Here is an 11,525-nt window from a genome sequence, read left to right as displayed (position 1 = left end):
ATACGTTGAATGGTTTACATATGCATTATTAATATTTTTCAAGTAGATATTTTTCTGTGGTTGTTTGTATAAGCCAGTTTGTCTTCTCTGCGGGATTCCTCATGGGGCCGTCTTAGGGCTCATCCTTTTGGGGCTCTATGTTTCCACTCAGAGCTGTCTTAAGCAAATCTTAATGTATTTCAAGCCAATTGTGTGCAGATGATCTCTCGATTAATTTTTCAACCCTAATGGTACCAGTGGCATTAATTGCACTGCATGACTGCAGTTACAGGAAGGGCTGGATGGCTCACAACTCATTTCAATTAAGTATGGCAAAAGTCAAGTAGTGTATTAATTGTTGGCACCTGTTTCGGGCCACTTTTTAAAAAATATGGGCCCCAGTTTGATAAACCTTAGTCATATTCAACCAGACCATGCTTTTAAATGAACACATTAAAATTGTGAACCGTTTCCTGTTTTTTCCTCATCAAGAATATTTCTACACTTGTGCCCATTTGAAGACATTCTGAATTATAAATGATGAATGGAATCTTTCAATGTATTTCTTTTTGTGTTTTGAAATGATTTCCCGTCACCATGCAGACCCATCTGTCTGTTATTGGGACAGACCGCATCTTATTGGCCTCCTGTTAGGTTTATGCTGGTAATCAGATGCTAAGAACACATCAGGAACAGGAAGACTCAGGAGGCAAGCATGGTTGTCTTTCTTGCAAGAGAGAGCGCGCTAAAACATGTCTCGGTTCACAATCTCAAAGCAGCTCTCCAGCTGGCTCTGCAATGTAAACCGTTACAGGTTCCGGGGCAACTCTGAAGAGTGCGCGTTTGTCTCCTTGCATTTATTGGAAGGATGTCCCTGATACACAATCTTCTAACGGGAGTGGGGAGTATTTTCACATTCCACAACAGTTTCAGTAAAGGAGAGTTTCAATGAGAAAACACAGTTCATTCCTGAGATGTCGTCAAACGGCTCCTGCTGGATGTCGATGGTCCACATACACAGCTTGGGATGTCCCTCACACAGTGTCCTGGGTTTGATGTTATCTTCTCACAAGCAACAATTAATTTGACCAGAAGCCGTTCACTTAACAACAAGATATTGTCTTAAAAGCTAGAACAGGAGCAGCCTGAGCTCTCCCGGTCCGACAAGTCTGCCATGATCAACCTACCCCATTGTATATGAGGTATTTGCGAGTTATCACTCTGAAACAGGTTTTAAAGTTACACAGAGAGTAAATATGGGATAACAGAATCACATTTATTCCAACACCTCCGCACAAAACGAAAAACTTGAGGTTGTAGATCTTGCAACCTACTGCTCAGAAATTGTGGAATGCACTTCTTTTTGTGCTAAGATCTGCCTGTTCTGTTGACATTTTGAAAAAGCTGTTCAAAACACGTGTTTCGGCATTACAGTTTTACTTGATTGTTTTGATTTGTTTGATTGCATTAACTGTATAGTTTGTGATTGTCTATTTAAACCATGTGAAGTGCTTTGTAAGTTCTCTGTGTGAGAATTCCACATCAATAAAAGTTGCTTATGTACAGTTCTACGGATTTACAAGCCCCAAACTAGGTGGGTTTCATTAGCCTTTTTTTAGCTGCATTAATACAAGCTACTGTTTCATTTTGATTTTTGATGATGCATCATTATTTTTATTCATGAGTATGATTTTCTAAATTGTGATATCGATGCTTGTGGAGGCTCTCAGTCGTACAGGAAAGTTCCATCGTAGAAAGGGTTCTGTCAGTCGTCATCTGTACCTGTGGGTAAAAAACAAAAAACAAAAAACAAAACAAAAAAAAAACAAAAAAGGACGTTTCGCTTCTCTCACAGAAGCTTCGTCAGCGGTAGACAACCCTGAAGTCTCCGTGAAGACTCCGGGAAGTTGCTCTGCGCTAAAAGGCTGAGCGTGGCCTGTTTGAGGACTGGGTGGGGATGGTTAGTCACGCCCCTATGGTGAAGAGGCCCATTGGTTTCTAAACTCCCTATCATTGGGTCTTGATTAGGCCTATTGTTTGGGCTAAGGCTGAATAGCTACTTTCAGTTAGCCTGATCAGCATGTCCCTTTCAAACCATCTCTTTTCTGTTCCTAGGATTTTTACTTGTTCATCTTCAATTGTGTGGTTTGTTTCTTTTAAGTGTGCGTATACTGCACTTTTGTTATCATTGTTTTTCCATTTGTGTTGATAAAGTCTTTTCTTGAGTGTTTGTTTGGTTTCTCCAATGTAATGTTCCTTGCACTCACTTTCTTGGCAACGGATGGAATAAATCAGATTGCATTTTTGGGTGTTAGGAACCCGGTCTTTGGGGTGTACTAGTTTTTGTCTCAATGTGTTTATCGGTTTAAAATAAACAGGAATATCATGTTGTAGAAATATTCTTTGTATTTTCTCTGAGAGGCCGGCAATATAAGGTACACAGACACCCCTTCTCTTCTTTTCTCTCTGTTGGTTGGTTTCCTCTCTGTTTGTTTTAATTTTCCTAACTTTGCCAAAGGCCCATTTAGGGTAGCTACACCCTGACAATGCCTTCTCGATGTGTTTGACCTCACTCTTTGTTTTTTGTTTTTTACCCACAGGTACAGATGACGACTGACAGAACCCTTTCTACGAAATTGTGATATCTGTATCTCTGTCAAAAATAAATAGTGACACTGCAGGGAAAACGGTAATGAAAACTTTTGCAATTGTATTTTTCAACCCTATTTCTGTCCTTTCGGTGTAGCACATGCAAAACCAACAGTTGAGTCTAAGGGAATTTCCCATGTGGAATTTGAGAAATGTTTAAAAAAAAAAGAAAAAAAGGGGGTGAGAGGTGGCTTACCAAATTTATTATTGTCGCCCCTTTTAATAAATGTTCTTTTTTTCATGCATTTCATTCCAAAAAAAAAACCATCAATGTACTGTAGGTCATTATAATATCAGTACAGTAATGGCTTGATTTACTATTTAATCTGCTTAAGTTGCATATCAAATTTTCCACTTTAATATTAAGTGAAATGTCATTAATACTGTTCAGCAATACCAAAAAATGTTGCTTGTTCATAACCAAACTCTTGTATCAATCAAACAACAAAAACAATCAGAACGTAAAGGAACAAACTGTCAAACTGTTTTTTTTTTGGGGTCAATAAGGTATAATTATTGTATCTATTGTAGCATTTGTGGCTTAGTGAGTGACTTGAGGATCTAGACTTGGTTTGCCCTCTGATATTTATATATTTAGATTAAGTTTCACTTTTAATACTGACTCAGAGATGTTTAATATTTATTAAATCAAGTGTCACCGGTATGTCAAGTTGAACCACTATTTTAAATATGTAAATGAAGCAACAGTGTCCAACCCATCGCTGAAAATGTCAAAGTTACGGCCCTATAGCCTCACGATATTTCTTTCTGAGATTCAGGATATGGTCACTGCAAGCTCTGTAGCTGTGTCAGCCAGTGACTCTTCATGAACAAAGTCCATCTTAACATTTCTGGAAGGCTCCAGGAAGTGACTGTGACATGGTCCTCTCAAAAGGAACGTTGTGCGTGTGGGGGAGGGAAATGGTAAGTTCTTACTCTGGTGTTTTCTCTTGAATTCAGAGCCAGTTTCCCTCATTTCATCAACTTATCTTGATCGTCTAAGTGTTGCTGATGTTTTTAAATATTCCCTTAAACCTCTAAGGTGCTAGTGTGATGAATGATTGTGATAATTGGAGAGAGATTTTTTTTTCACATGCGCATGTGTGCACTGTGCACTTTGAGTGCTTCTCTTTTCATGGTCTCAGTTTATGTGTGCTTAGTTATTTATATACCCTGTAGTACTTAATTTATGAGACATAATTTATGCCCTAGCAGCCCTAATCAACAGCACTGGAATTTACCCAAACGATTGTTTTTGCAAGTGTATGGAAAAGAAAATTACATACTATGGGTAATTAATATTATCCAAAGTCTAAAGTCAAAGATCGGTTTCATGTAAACTTCTGTATAAATGATACGTAATTCATTGTTGGTTATGATGGTAAATAAAAAATAAACCTTACCTATCCATTTTCATGGTGTGTGAATTTAATTCATCCAAGTTAACAATATGATTATTATTGTTTTTTTTTTTTTTTTTTTTTTAACTACAGCCATCAAGAAAGCATACAAACAACTGGTTAGCATTCGAAATGCAGAACATTTCAAAGAGCTCTCGTACTGGATGTCATTATTCAGCATTTTGCATGTGGTGAAGTATTCTGGCTGGTTGGTGCATGCTTGTTTCTGTTTCACAGATGGAGCTTGCGGTTGTGCTTATTGCAGCCAGTGTGGTACCAGTGTCTGCAGCAGAACAGGTAAAACTTGTTCACAAGTCGTAAAAAAAAAAAAAAAAAAAAATCCAATCTTGCTCCTGAGAACAGCGAAGGAGTAAACAATCAATTGAGTGAGTGAGTGACTTTCTGCCACCAAATTGTCACTCTACCAGGTGTATCAGTGCATCTCTATATTTGCACTCATACACGCTGTCTGCGAAAAAAGAGCCCCAAAAATTAAATCAAACGCACCCTGAATTTTTTGGGCATTCCATTATTTGAAATACTTAAAATAATTTTGTGTGGTGCGGTGTGTTAAGATTTTTTATTTATTTTTTTATGTTTCTCGCAGTCCAGCCTCATCGAAAGTCTCTTCTTGGCTACGCATCAGCGCCCCTGGCTCTGGGGTGTCTATGTTTTCACCGTTGGACTTCCCATTATTCTTTTCATCAGCTTCATGTGGCCTGACATGGTGCAATGAGCTTATTTTTTTCATACTCCTCTCTCTCTAAATGATCCCATTCGAACATGATTCGATCTGGGTTGGGTAAGACGTCTAACTCCATGCCTGTTTGAATTTAGAGGTTTGGCCCCCCTGACCAACAATATTACTACAAGAAGTTTGACGACGAACAACCAGATGACCCGGAGAGCCACCAAGAGAAACAACCAATGCACAGCAGTGGTAATTCTATTTCAAGTGTAGTGGTTCTTTCCGAAGCTGAATAATGCATGCAAAATGACCCGCTCTTCTTTTGCCGAAGGCGAAGACAGACCATTGGCAAGAAGAAGAGACACTCATGGTTGCCAGAGACACAGTCACTAAGAAATGAAGATTCAACAGATCCAAGAAGCCCTCCACTGGTCTAGAACGCCCCCTCCCAAAAATGTGACAAAAGAGGCCGAAGTGTCAGAAGACAGAAAGTGGAAGAACTCTTTTTATTTCGCTCTTTTCCAAGTACTCATCAAATGCAAAAGGAATGAAGAAATATGATCAAAACAACTGATTTCGCGTCTTCTTCTTAAACTCCATTCAGTTAAACGGCAACAACATGTCTGAAATGGTTTTGGAATTGATAAGTGAGCATCTGTTCTTAATATTTCCTGCATGCTTTGAAGGTTTTATCACTGTAGATAATCAGGCATTTTCGTCAGTGTCTTGGCCCTGCCTGGCTTTGTTATGTTCCCAGTGTTGGGGAAAAAGTAGAAAAAAGAAAACAAAACCTTGAAAGCACCGCTGAAGGCACAGAAGAGCTCTGCTCACTTTTTTTGTGTGTGTTTCATTTCCAACAAACTCTGAAGAGGATGCAGGCCGCACAGCTCCACTTGCATGGCGTTCGTCTGACGTTCTTCATAATTTGCTTTCATTTACTTGGTGTAAGTCTCGCTATGTATGTATGTATACTTACATATACAACCCTTTAATTTGTTTCACTCTGAGCAGCTTTCTCTGATGTGTTCTTATTGTCTTTTGTGGAATTGTCCGGTGAACGTAGTTGCCTTACATCAGTGACATAAGAATCGGTGACAATGATTCCGGCTGTTCTCGTACGCGTATGCAGGCATCAGACCAGTGTGATGAGGAACTGACGAGGCTGAGGGAACAAGAGAAGCTTCTGAAAAGTCAGCTCCAAAAACAAGACCTCCTCCTACGCAGACTACGATTGTTTAACCAAGCCGGCCATGAGGCAAATAACAGAGTCAACCGAACGCAGCGCGAAGGTCAGATGCAAAGCGACACTCAAAAGGTCCGTCATCCATTTCATCCAAGTTGATGTTACATTGCAGTGTTGCCAGACTGCTCCCATCTCTACACTTCTGGCTTGAAAGCCAGTGGTTACTACAACATCCAACCGCATGGCTCCGTTGCGCCCGTCAGAGTCTACTGTGACATGACTGAAGGAGGTGGTTGGACTGTGATTCAAAAAAGGATCAATGGAGCAGAAAATTTTAACAGGTGTGTCTAGCAGAGCCTCATTTGATGAAATGAATACAAATTCCTCTGCACGAATAATAAGGAATGTCTATCTATCTATCTAGGTCGGGGGTCGGCAACACGCGGCTCTCGAGCCGCATGTGGCTCTTTAGCGCCCCGCAGTGGCTCCCTAGAGATTTTTCAAAAATGTTTGAAAATGGAAAAAGATGGGAGGGACATATATTTTTTGTTTTAATATGGTTTCTGTCAGAGGACGAACATGACACAAACATTATTAACGTTTTCCAATGCTGTAAAATGTGTCGAATAAATATTAAATGTCAACATTTCGTCAATGAATATTTGCATCATAGCCTGCGACAAATGTTTCTATTAGCAGGGCGGGATGTCAGTCAGGAGGCTGTTGTAAAAAAAAAAAACCCAGCTGCCTTTCATGTACAATTCACCGCGGGTACTTGCTACAAATGGGAATCTGGGCGGCCAAGAGAAGCATTTTTAAACGGTACACGTGAGCTACGATAGCAAGGTGCGAAGGTGCGTCCCGTGCCTCGTTCATCTTAGCGGCCATTATGGCTGTCGCTCATTATGGCATGCGTGTGTACGTGTGTGCGTATGCCGCGCCTGTGCGGTAACGGTTGGATCGCGGGAGGTTGGTTGTTCGAAAAGTAGATCTTCCGTCAAAAAAGTTTGAGCACCCCACCTCAACAGGATGAACTGCAGGGGGGAAAAAAAAGTTTAATCATGAATGCTCATTGTGTATTTGAAGCCAACGTAGTCATGTTGATAGCAGGCTAATGTAGCTCATATACTGAAGATACATACAGCATGTGTTGCCTTCATTACAAGGCTTTTTATTTTTTGCAGCTCCAGACGTATTTGTTTTTTGTTTATTTTGGTCCAATATGGCTCTTTCAACATTTCGTGTTGCCGACCCCTGATCCAGGTCATGGGTGGAATACAAGGATGGTTTTGGAAACATGGTTGCAGACCTCGGGGAGTTTTGGCTTGGGAATGACATTCTGCATTCTATCACTGCACAAGGTGAGTTTGCTTTGACGCCTGCAGTTTTTATCAAGGACTTTTTAGTACATTAGTTGGGATTGTTTGTTTTTTTTTTTCATATTTGTCGTGAGAGCTACCAAAATAACTGCCACTTTCTGGTGCCCCCTTATTTATGTCAGAGCAATGTTGCTTTCCTGAAATGAATTGAGATTCCTTGATGAACCCATTCTTGATTGCAAAAAAAAAAAAGCATTGTATGGAATAAAAACACATTCTTATGTAAAGAAATAAACTTTTTTTAAATGTAATTAATTATTCTATGCTGGGACACACGGTGGTTGACTGGTTAGCATGTCGGCCTCACAGTGCAGAGGTCGTCGGTTCAATCCCAGCTCCGGCCTCCCTGTGTGGAGTTTGCAAGTTCTCCCCGGGCCTGCGTGGGTTTTCTCCAGGTACTCTGGTTTCCTCCCACATTCCATAAACATGCATGGCAGGTTAATGGAACATTCCAAATTGTCCCAAGGTGTGATTGTGAGCACGGATGGTTGTTTGTTCATGTGTGCTCTGCGATTGGGTGGCAACCGGTTCAGGGTGAACCTCGCCTACTGCCCAAAGACCGCTGGGATAGGCTCCAGCACGCCCGTGACCCTTGTGGGGATAAAGTGGATCAGAAAATGGATGTATGGATAGATGGATATGTTGGGACAAGCCGGAGGTTTCATGTATTCAATGCGTCCGCTGCGCACACCAATTAAGATGTTTAATTCGTCACGTTGGTGATGCAATGCTGCCTCCATGAGTGTGTTGAGGAATTTCTCCTTACTATGAGTACTATTGGTACCAGTCTCTCACCTGAACACCTGTTAAAACTCTTAAAACAAAGGATGTAGTGTGAAGTTTATATCTTCTTCTCCTCTTGAGTGATTAACAGCCCCCTAGTGGGTTCTTTTGCCTACCCCACCTCGGGAGACTCCCTGGAGGCCGTCACGATCCCTGAAGATAAGAGCTCCTTTATCTCAAGATTTATGCATGGCAGGAGAGCTCTGGACTTTTCAGTCCTGGATTTCTCACGCCAAGATCGAATTGCAAAACCTTCCTTTGTTCCTGATTTTTACATAAGGGGCCCGCCTCTCTTTAACATATTATCCATATATAAATGTGAGTCTGTATTTGTCCTTTGCTTCCTGACGAAATCTGAAACACTCAGAAGCCCGAATCGATTCGTACTGTGTTGTGATAAACTGCAGAAAAGACAATGTGGTGTTGGGTCTTTATTCCACCTGATAGAGAAATAAAAGAACCTGTGTCCAAGGAGGGCCATAAGGAAATGGACACATCTCCTCTACAAGTGAAATACAAACAATACTTTCCAGTTATCCAGCGTTTTGCTTCAGAATCTCGGCTGCTTAAGAACAGGTTGCCATGTGACTCAGCACAACACAACTGTTGTCATGGTAACAAAAGCGTACTTTGTCTCTGCTTCCTCTGCTGTCTAGATTATCTCAGACATTTTGGAAAAAAATGCACATTTTGGGGGACTTATTTCTCATAGTATCGTGAAAGAGAACTTGCTATTTTCAAAGTGGTTAATAAATTAAAGGTTTCCACGTGACAGCGACAAAATACAACACCTGTATGCCTAACATTCTTTGTTCATCTATTTGTTCAAGGCAATTATACACTAAGGATTCATCTGGAAGACTTTGAGGGGAACCAACGTCATGCCGAGTACAGGAATTTCAAAGTTGCGGATGAAAAGGTATAAGTAGCACATGATTACTCATATCTGCGATGCCATCCATTTCCTGTCTCTCGTTATATCTCTGGGTTCAAATGTCTACCGTGTACTAACATCCTCTTGGCCATGTCGTGCATAAATTTAGTCAACCCATTTTTGTTTCTGGTCCTTTGCAGGATCACTACAGACTCACTTTTGGCGCCTACACTGGCACAGCAGGAGACGCTTTGTCTGGCAGTTACCAGGCCGGTGTGTCAGACTGGGCCAGTCACCAGGGCATCAGCTTCAGCACCTTTGACAAGGACAATGACAACTACCAAGGCAGTTGTGCACAGGAAGATAAAGGAGGATGGTGGTTCAACAAGTATGCGCTTGCCCCATATAGTACTTTTATTTTGAAATGAGATCAATAGTGTCTTTGATTTTTTTTAACTATTTGAAGGGGATTGTTTTTGGACATTGTTGTTTTAAAGTACATGCAACCCGATGCTTTGGTTTATCGTCACATTCAAAATGACTGAACTTAAGATCCCTTTTTTTTCTTTTTATTATTCTGTTTTTCCCAAGGTGCCACTCAGCACATCTGAATGGCAGGTACTATCCCGGTGGATACTATAGTGGACTGACAGATGATGGCGTGGTTTGGTACACATGGAGAGGATGGTGGTATTCCCTGAAAAGCAGCATCATGAAACTACGGCCTGACAACTTCAAAATTGACCCTTTGGATGACCCCAATGTTGTTCGCAGAGATCCTCCATCTTAAGTCGAAGGTGTCTTGAAATACAGGCTGAACGCGGTGCCATGAAAAAGCTTGCACAATATTAATGGAAACAACGGCTATAAATAATTACACTATTATTAAAATAGTTGTCAATTAATTTGATAATTGATTAATTGTTGATTAATCAATTCATTTTAACACCACTGCTCCACCATTTATGGTCAAGTAAGCTTGAAGGCTTATTACACAGGACACCGATGCTATTCATTAGCCTTTCGATGGCGTTTTCCATTATTTGTAATCATTAAACTAAGGGGACTTTCCTAAGGCAAAGCTACGTGGTTGTTTTGAACGTAGGATGAGGAATTCTCTTGGTGTGATGTTTAGTTTGACAGTACAATACAATACAATATATGCTGATTTATATCGCGCTTTCACAACAGCTGCATCTGTAACAAAGCGCTTAACAAAACAGTTAAACGTCAACTGCGAGTTGCATGTCACAGCATCAAGCCACTCTTTTCAAAAATTGTTCATTCTGAACTGCTGCTTTGTTTGAAGTGAGGACTCCACTTACCGCACTCATATCTTTCAAAAAAATTGAATATTTGTAGGCACCTCTGTATTTGCCTTCACAGTTCATATTTTTAATGGCGCAGCAATTTGCATAAAGTAGCAAACTAAAAATAATAATTTCCGTTGCATTTATGTTGGTCATTCTCTTAAAACAAAACTAACCAACAAGTCTGTTCTGTTCTGTATACATGATGGCATGTTGAAGTAATAAAACACATGAACACTGCCTTTTGTCTTAGACTCTTTTTCGATCCTGTCAAGTTCTCTTTGGTGGACATATTATTTGTTGACAAATGGTGTGGAGTTGGATACTTTCACTTTCCAAAAATACATATGTAAGGATAAGTCAAGACATTGTACGTACAAAAGTGCGTCTCGGTTCACAATCTCAGAGCAGCTCTCCAGCTGGCTCTGCAATGTAAACTGTTACAGGTTCCGGGGCAACTCTGAAGAGTGTGCGTTTGTCTCCTTGCATTTATTGGAAGGATGTCCCTGATACACGATCTTCTAACGGGTGTGAGGAGTATTTTCACATTCCACAACAGTTTCAGTAAAGGAGAGTTTCACTGAGAACACACAGTTCATTCCTGAGATGTCGTCAAACGGCTCCTGCTGGATGTCGATGGTCCACGTACACAGCTTGGGATGTCCCTCACACGGTGTCCTGGGGTTGATGTTATCTTCTCACAAGCAACAGTTAATTTGACCAGAAGCCGTTCACTTAACAACAAGATATTCTCTTAAAAGCGAGAACAGGAGCAGCCTGATATCTCCCGGTCAGACAAGTCTACCATTATCAACATACCCCATTGTATATGAGGTATTTGCGAGGTATCACTCTGAAACAGGTTTTAAAGTTACACAGAGAGTAAATATGGGATAACAGAATTACATTTATTCCAACAGCGACTGTGAGTGTTAATGCTTGTTTGAGTCCTCTGATTGACCAATCCAGCAAGTATCCCGCCTCTTGCCCAAAGTCTGCTGCTCTTATGAGTATAACAGAAAATGGATGGATGACTACATTGTTGGCCAGCTGTGTCCCTTGCTACTGGTTCTTGCCTCAGCACCGCTTAAAGTGGAACAGGGAGGGAGTTGAGTCTAATGACCGCCTGTTGGACTAAACCAGGGGTCGGCAACCCAAAATGTTGAAAGAGCCATATTGGACCAAAAAAACGAAAAACAAATGTGAATGGCATCCTGCCCTGCTAATGGAAATGTGTGTCGCAGGCTATGACGCAAATCTTCGTTGACAGAAATGTTGAA

General features: G+C 40.7%; 1 protein-coding gene across 1 annotated transcript; it reads left to right on the top strand.

Annotated features, from left to right (window-relative positions):
* The first annotated feature begins 3,340 nt into the window (after positions 1 to 3,340).
* Positions 3,341 to 10,485, top strand: fgl1 (fibrinogen-like 1). Its single transcript, XM_019869811.1, has 11 exons — positions 3,341 to 3,552; positions 4,266 to 4,325; positions 4,636 to 4,755; positions 4,866 to 4,968; positions 5,048 to 5,660; positions 5,846 to 6,005; positions 6,072 to 6,240; positions 7,163 to 7,260; positions 8,892 to 8,980; positions 9,136 to 9,323; positions 9,527 to 10,485. Exons 5-11 carry the CDS (start codon positions 5,589 to 5,591, stop codon positions 9,723 to 9,725), a joined length of 975 nt encoding a protein of 324 aa, XP_019725370.1. The 5' UTR covers positions 3,341 to 3,552; positions 4,266 to 4,325; positions 4,636 to 4,755; positions 4,866 to 4,968; positions 5,048 to 5,588; the 3' UTR covers positions 9,726 to 10,485.
* Positions 10,486 to 11,525: the final 1,040 nt, after the last annotated feature.

Source organism: Hippocampus comes, unplaced genomic scaffold, assembly GCF_001891065.2.
Source record: "Hippocampus comes isolate QL1 unplaced genomic scaffold, H_comes_QL1_v1.1 scaffold9, whole genome shotgun sequence".
Lineage (NCBI taxonomy): Eukaryota > Metazoa > Chordata > Actinopteri > Syngnathiformes > Syngnathidae > Hippocampus > Hippocampus comes.
This window is presented reverse-complemented; position numbering and strand designations above follow the sequence as displayed.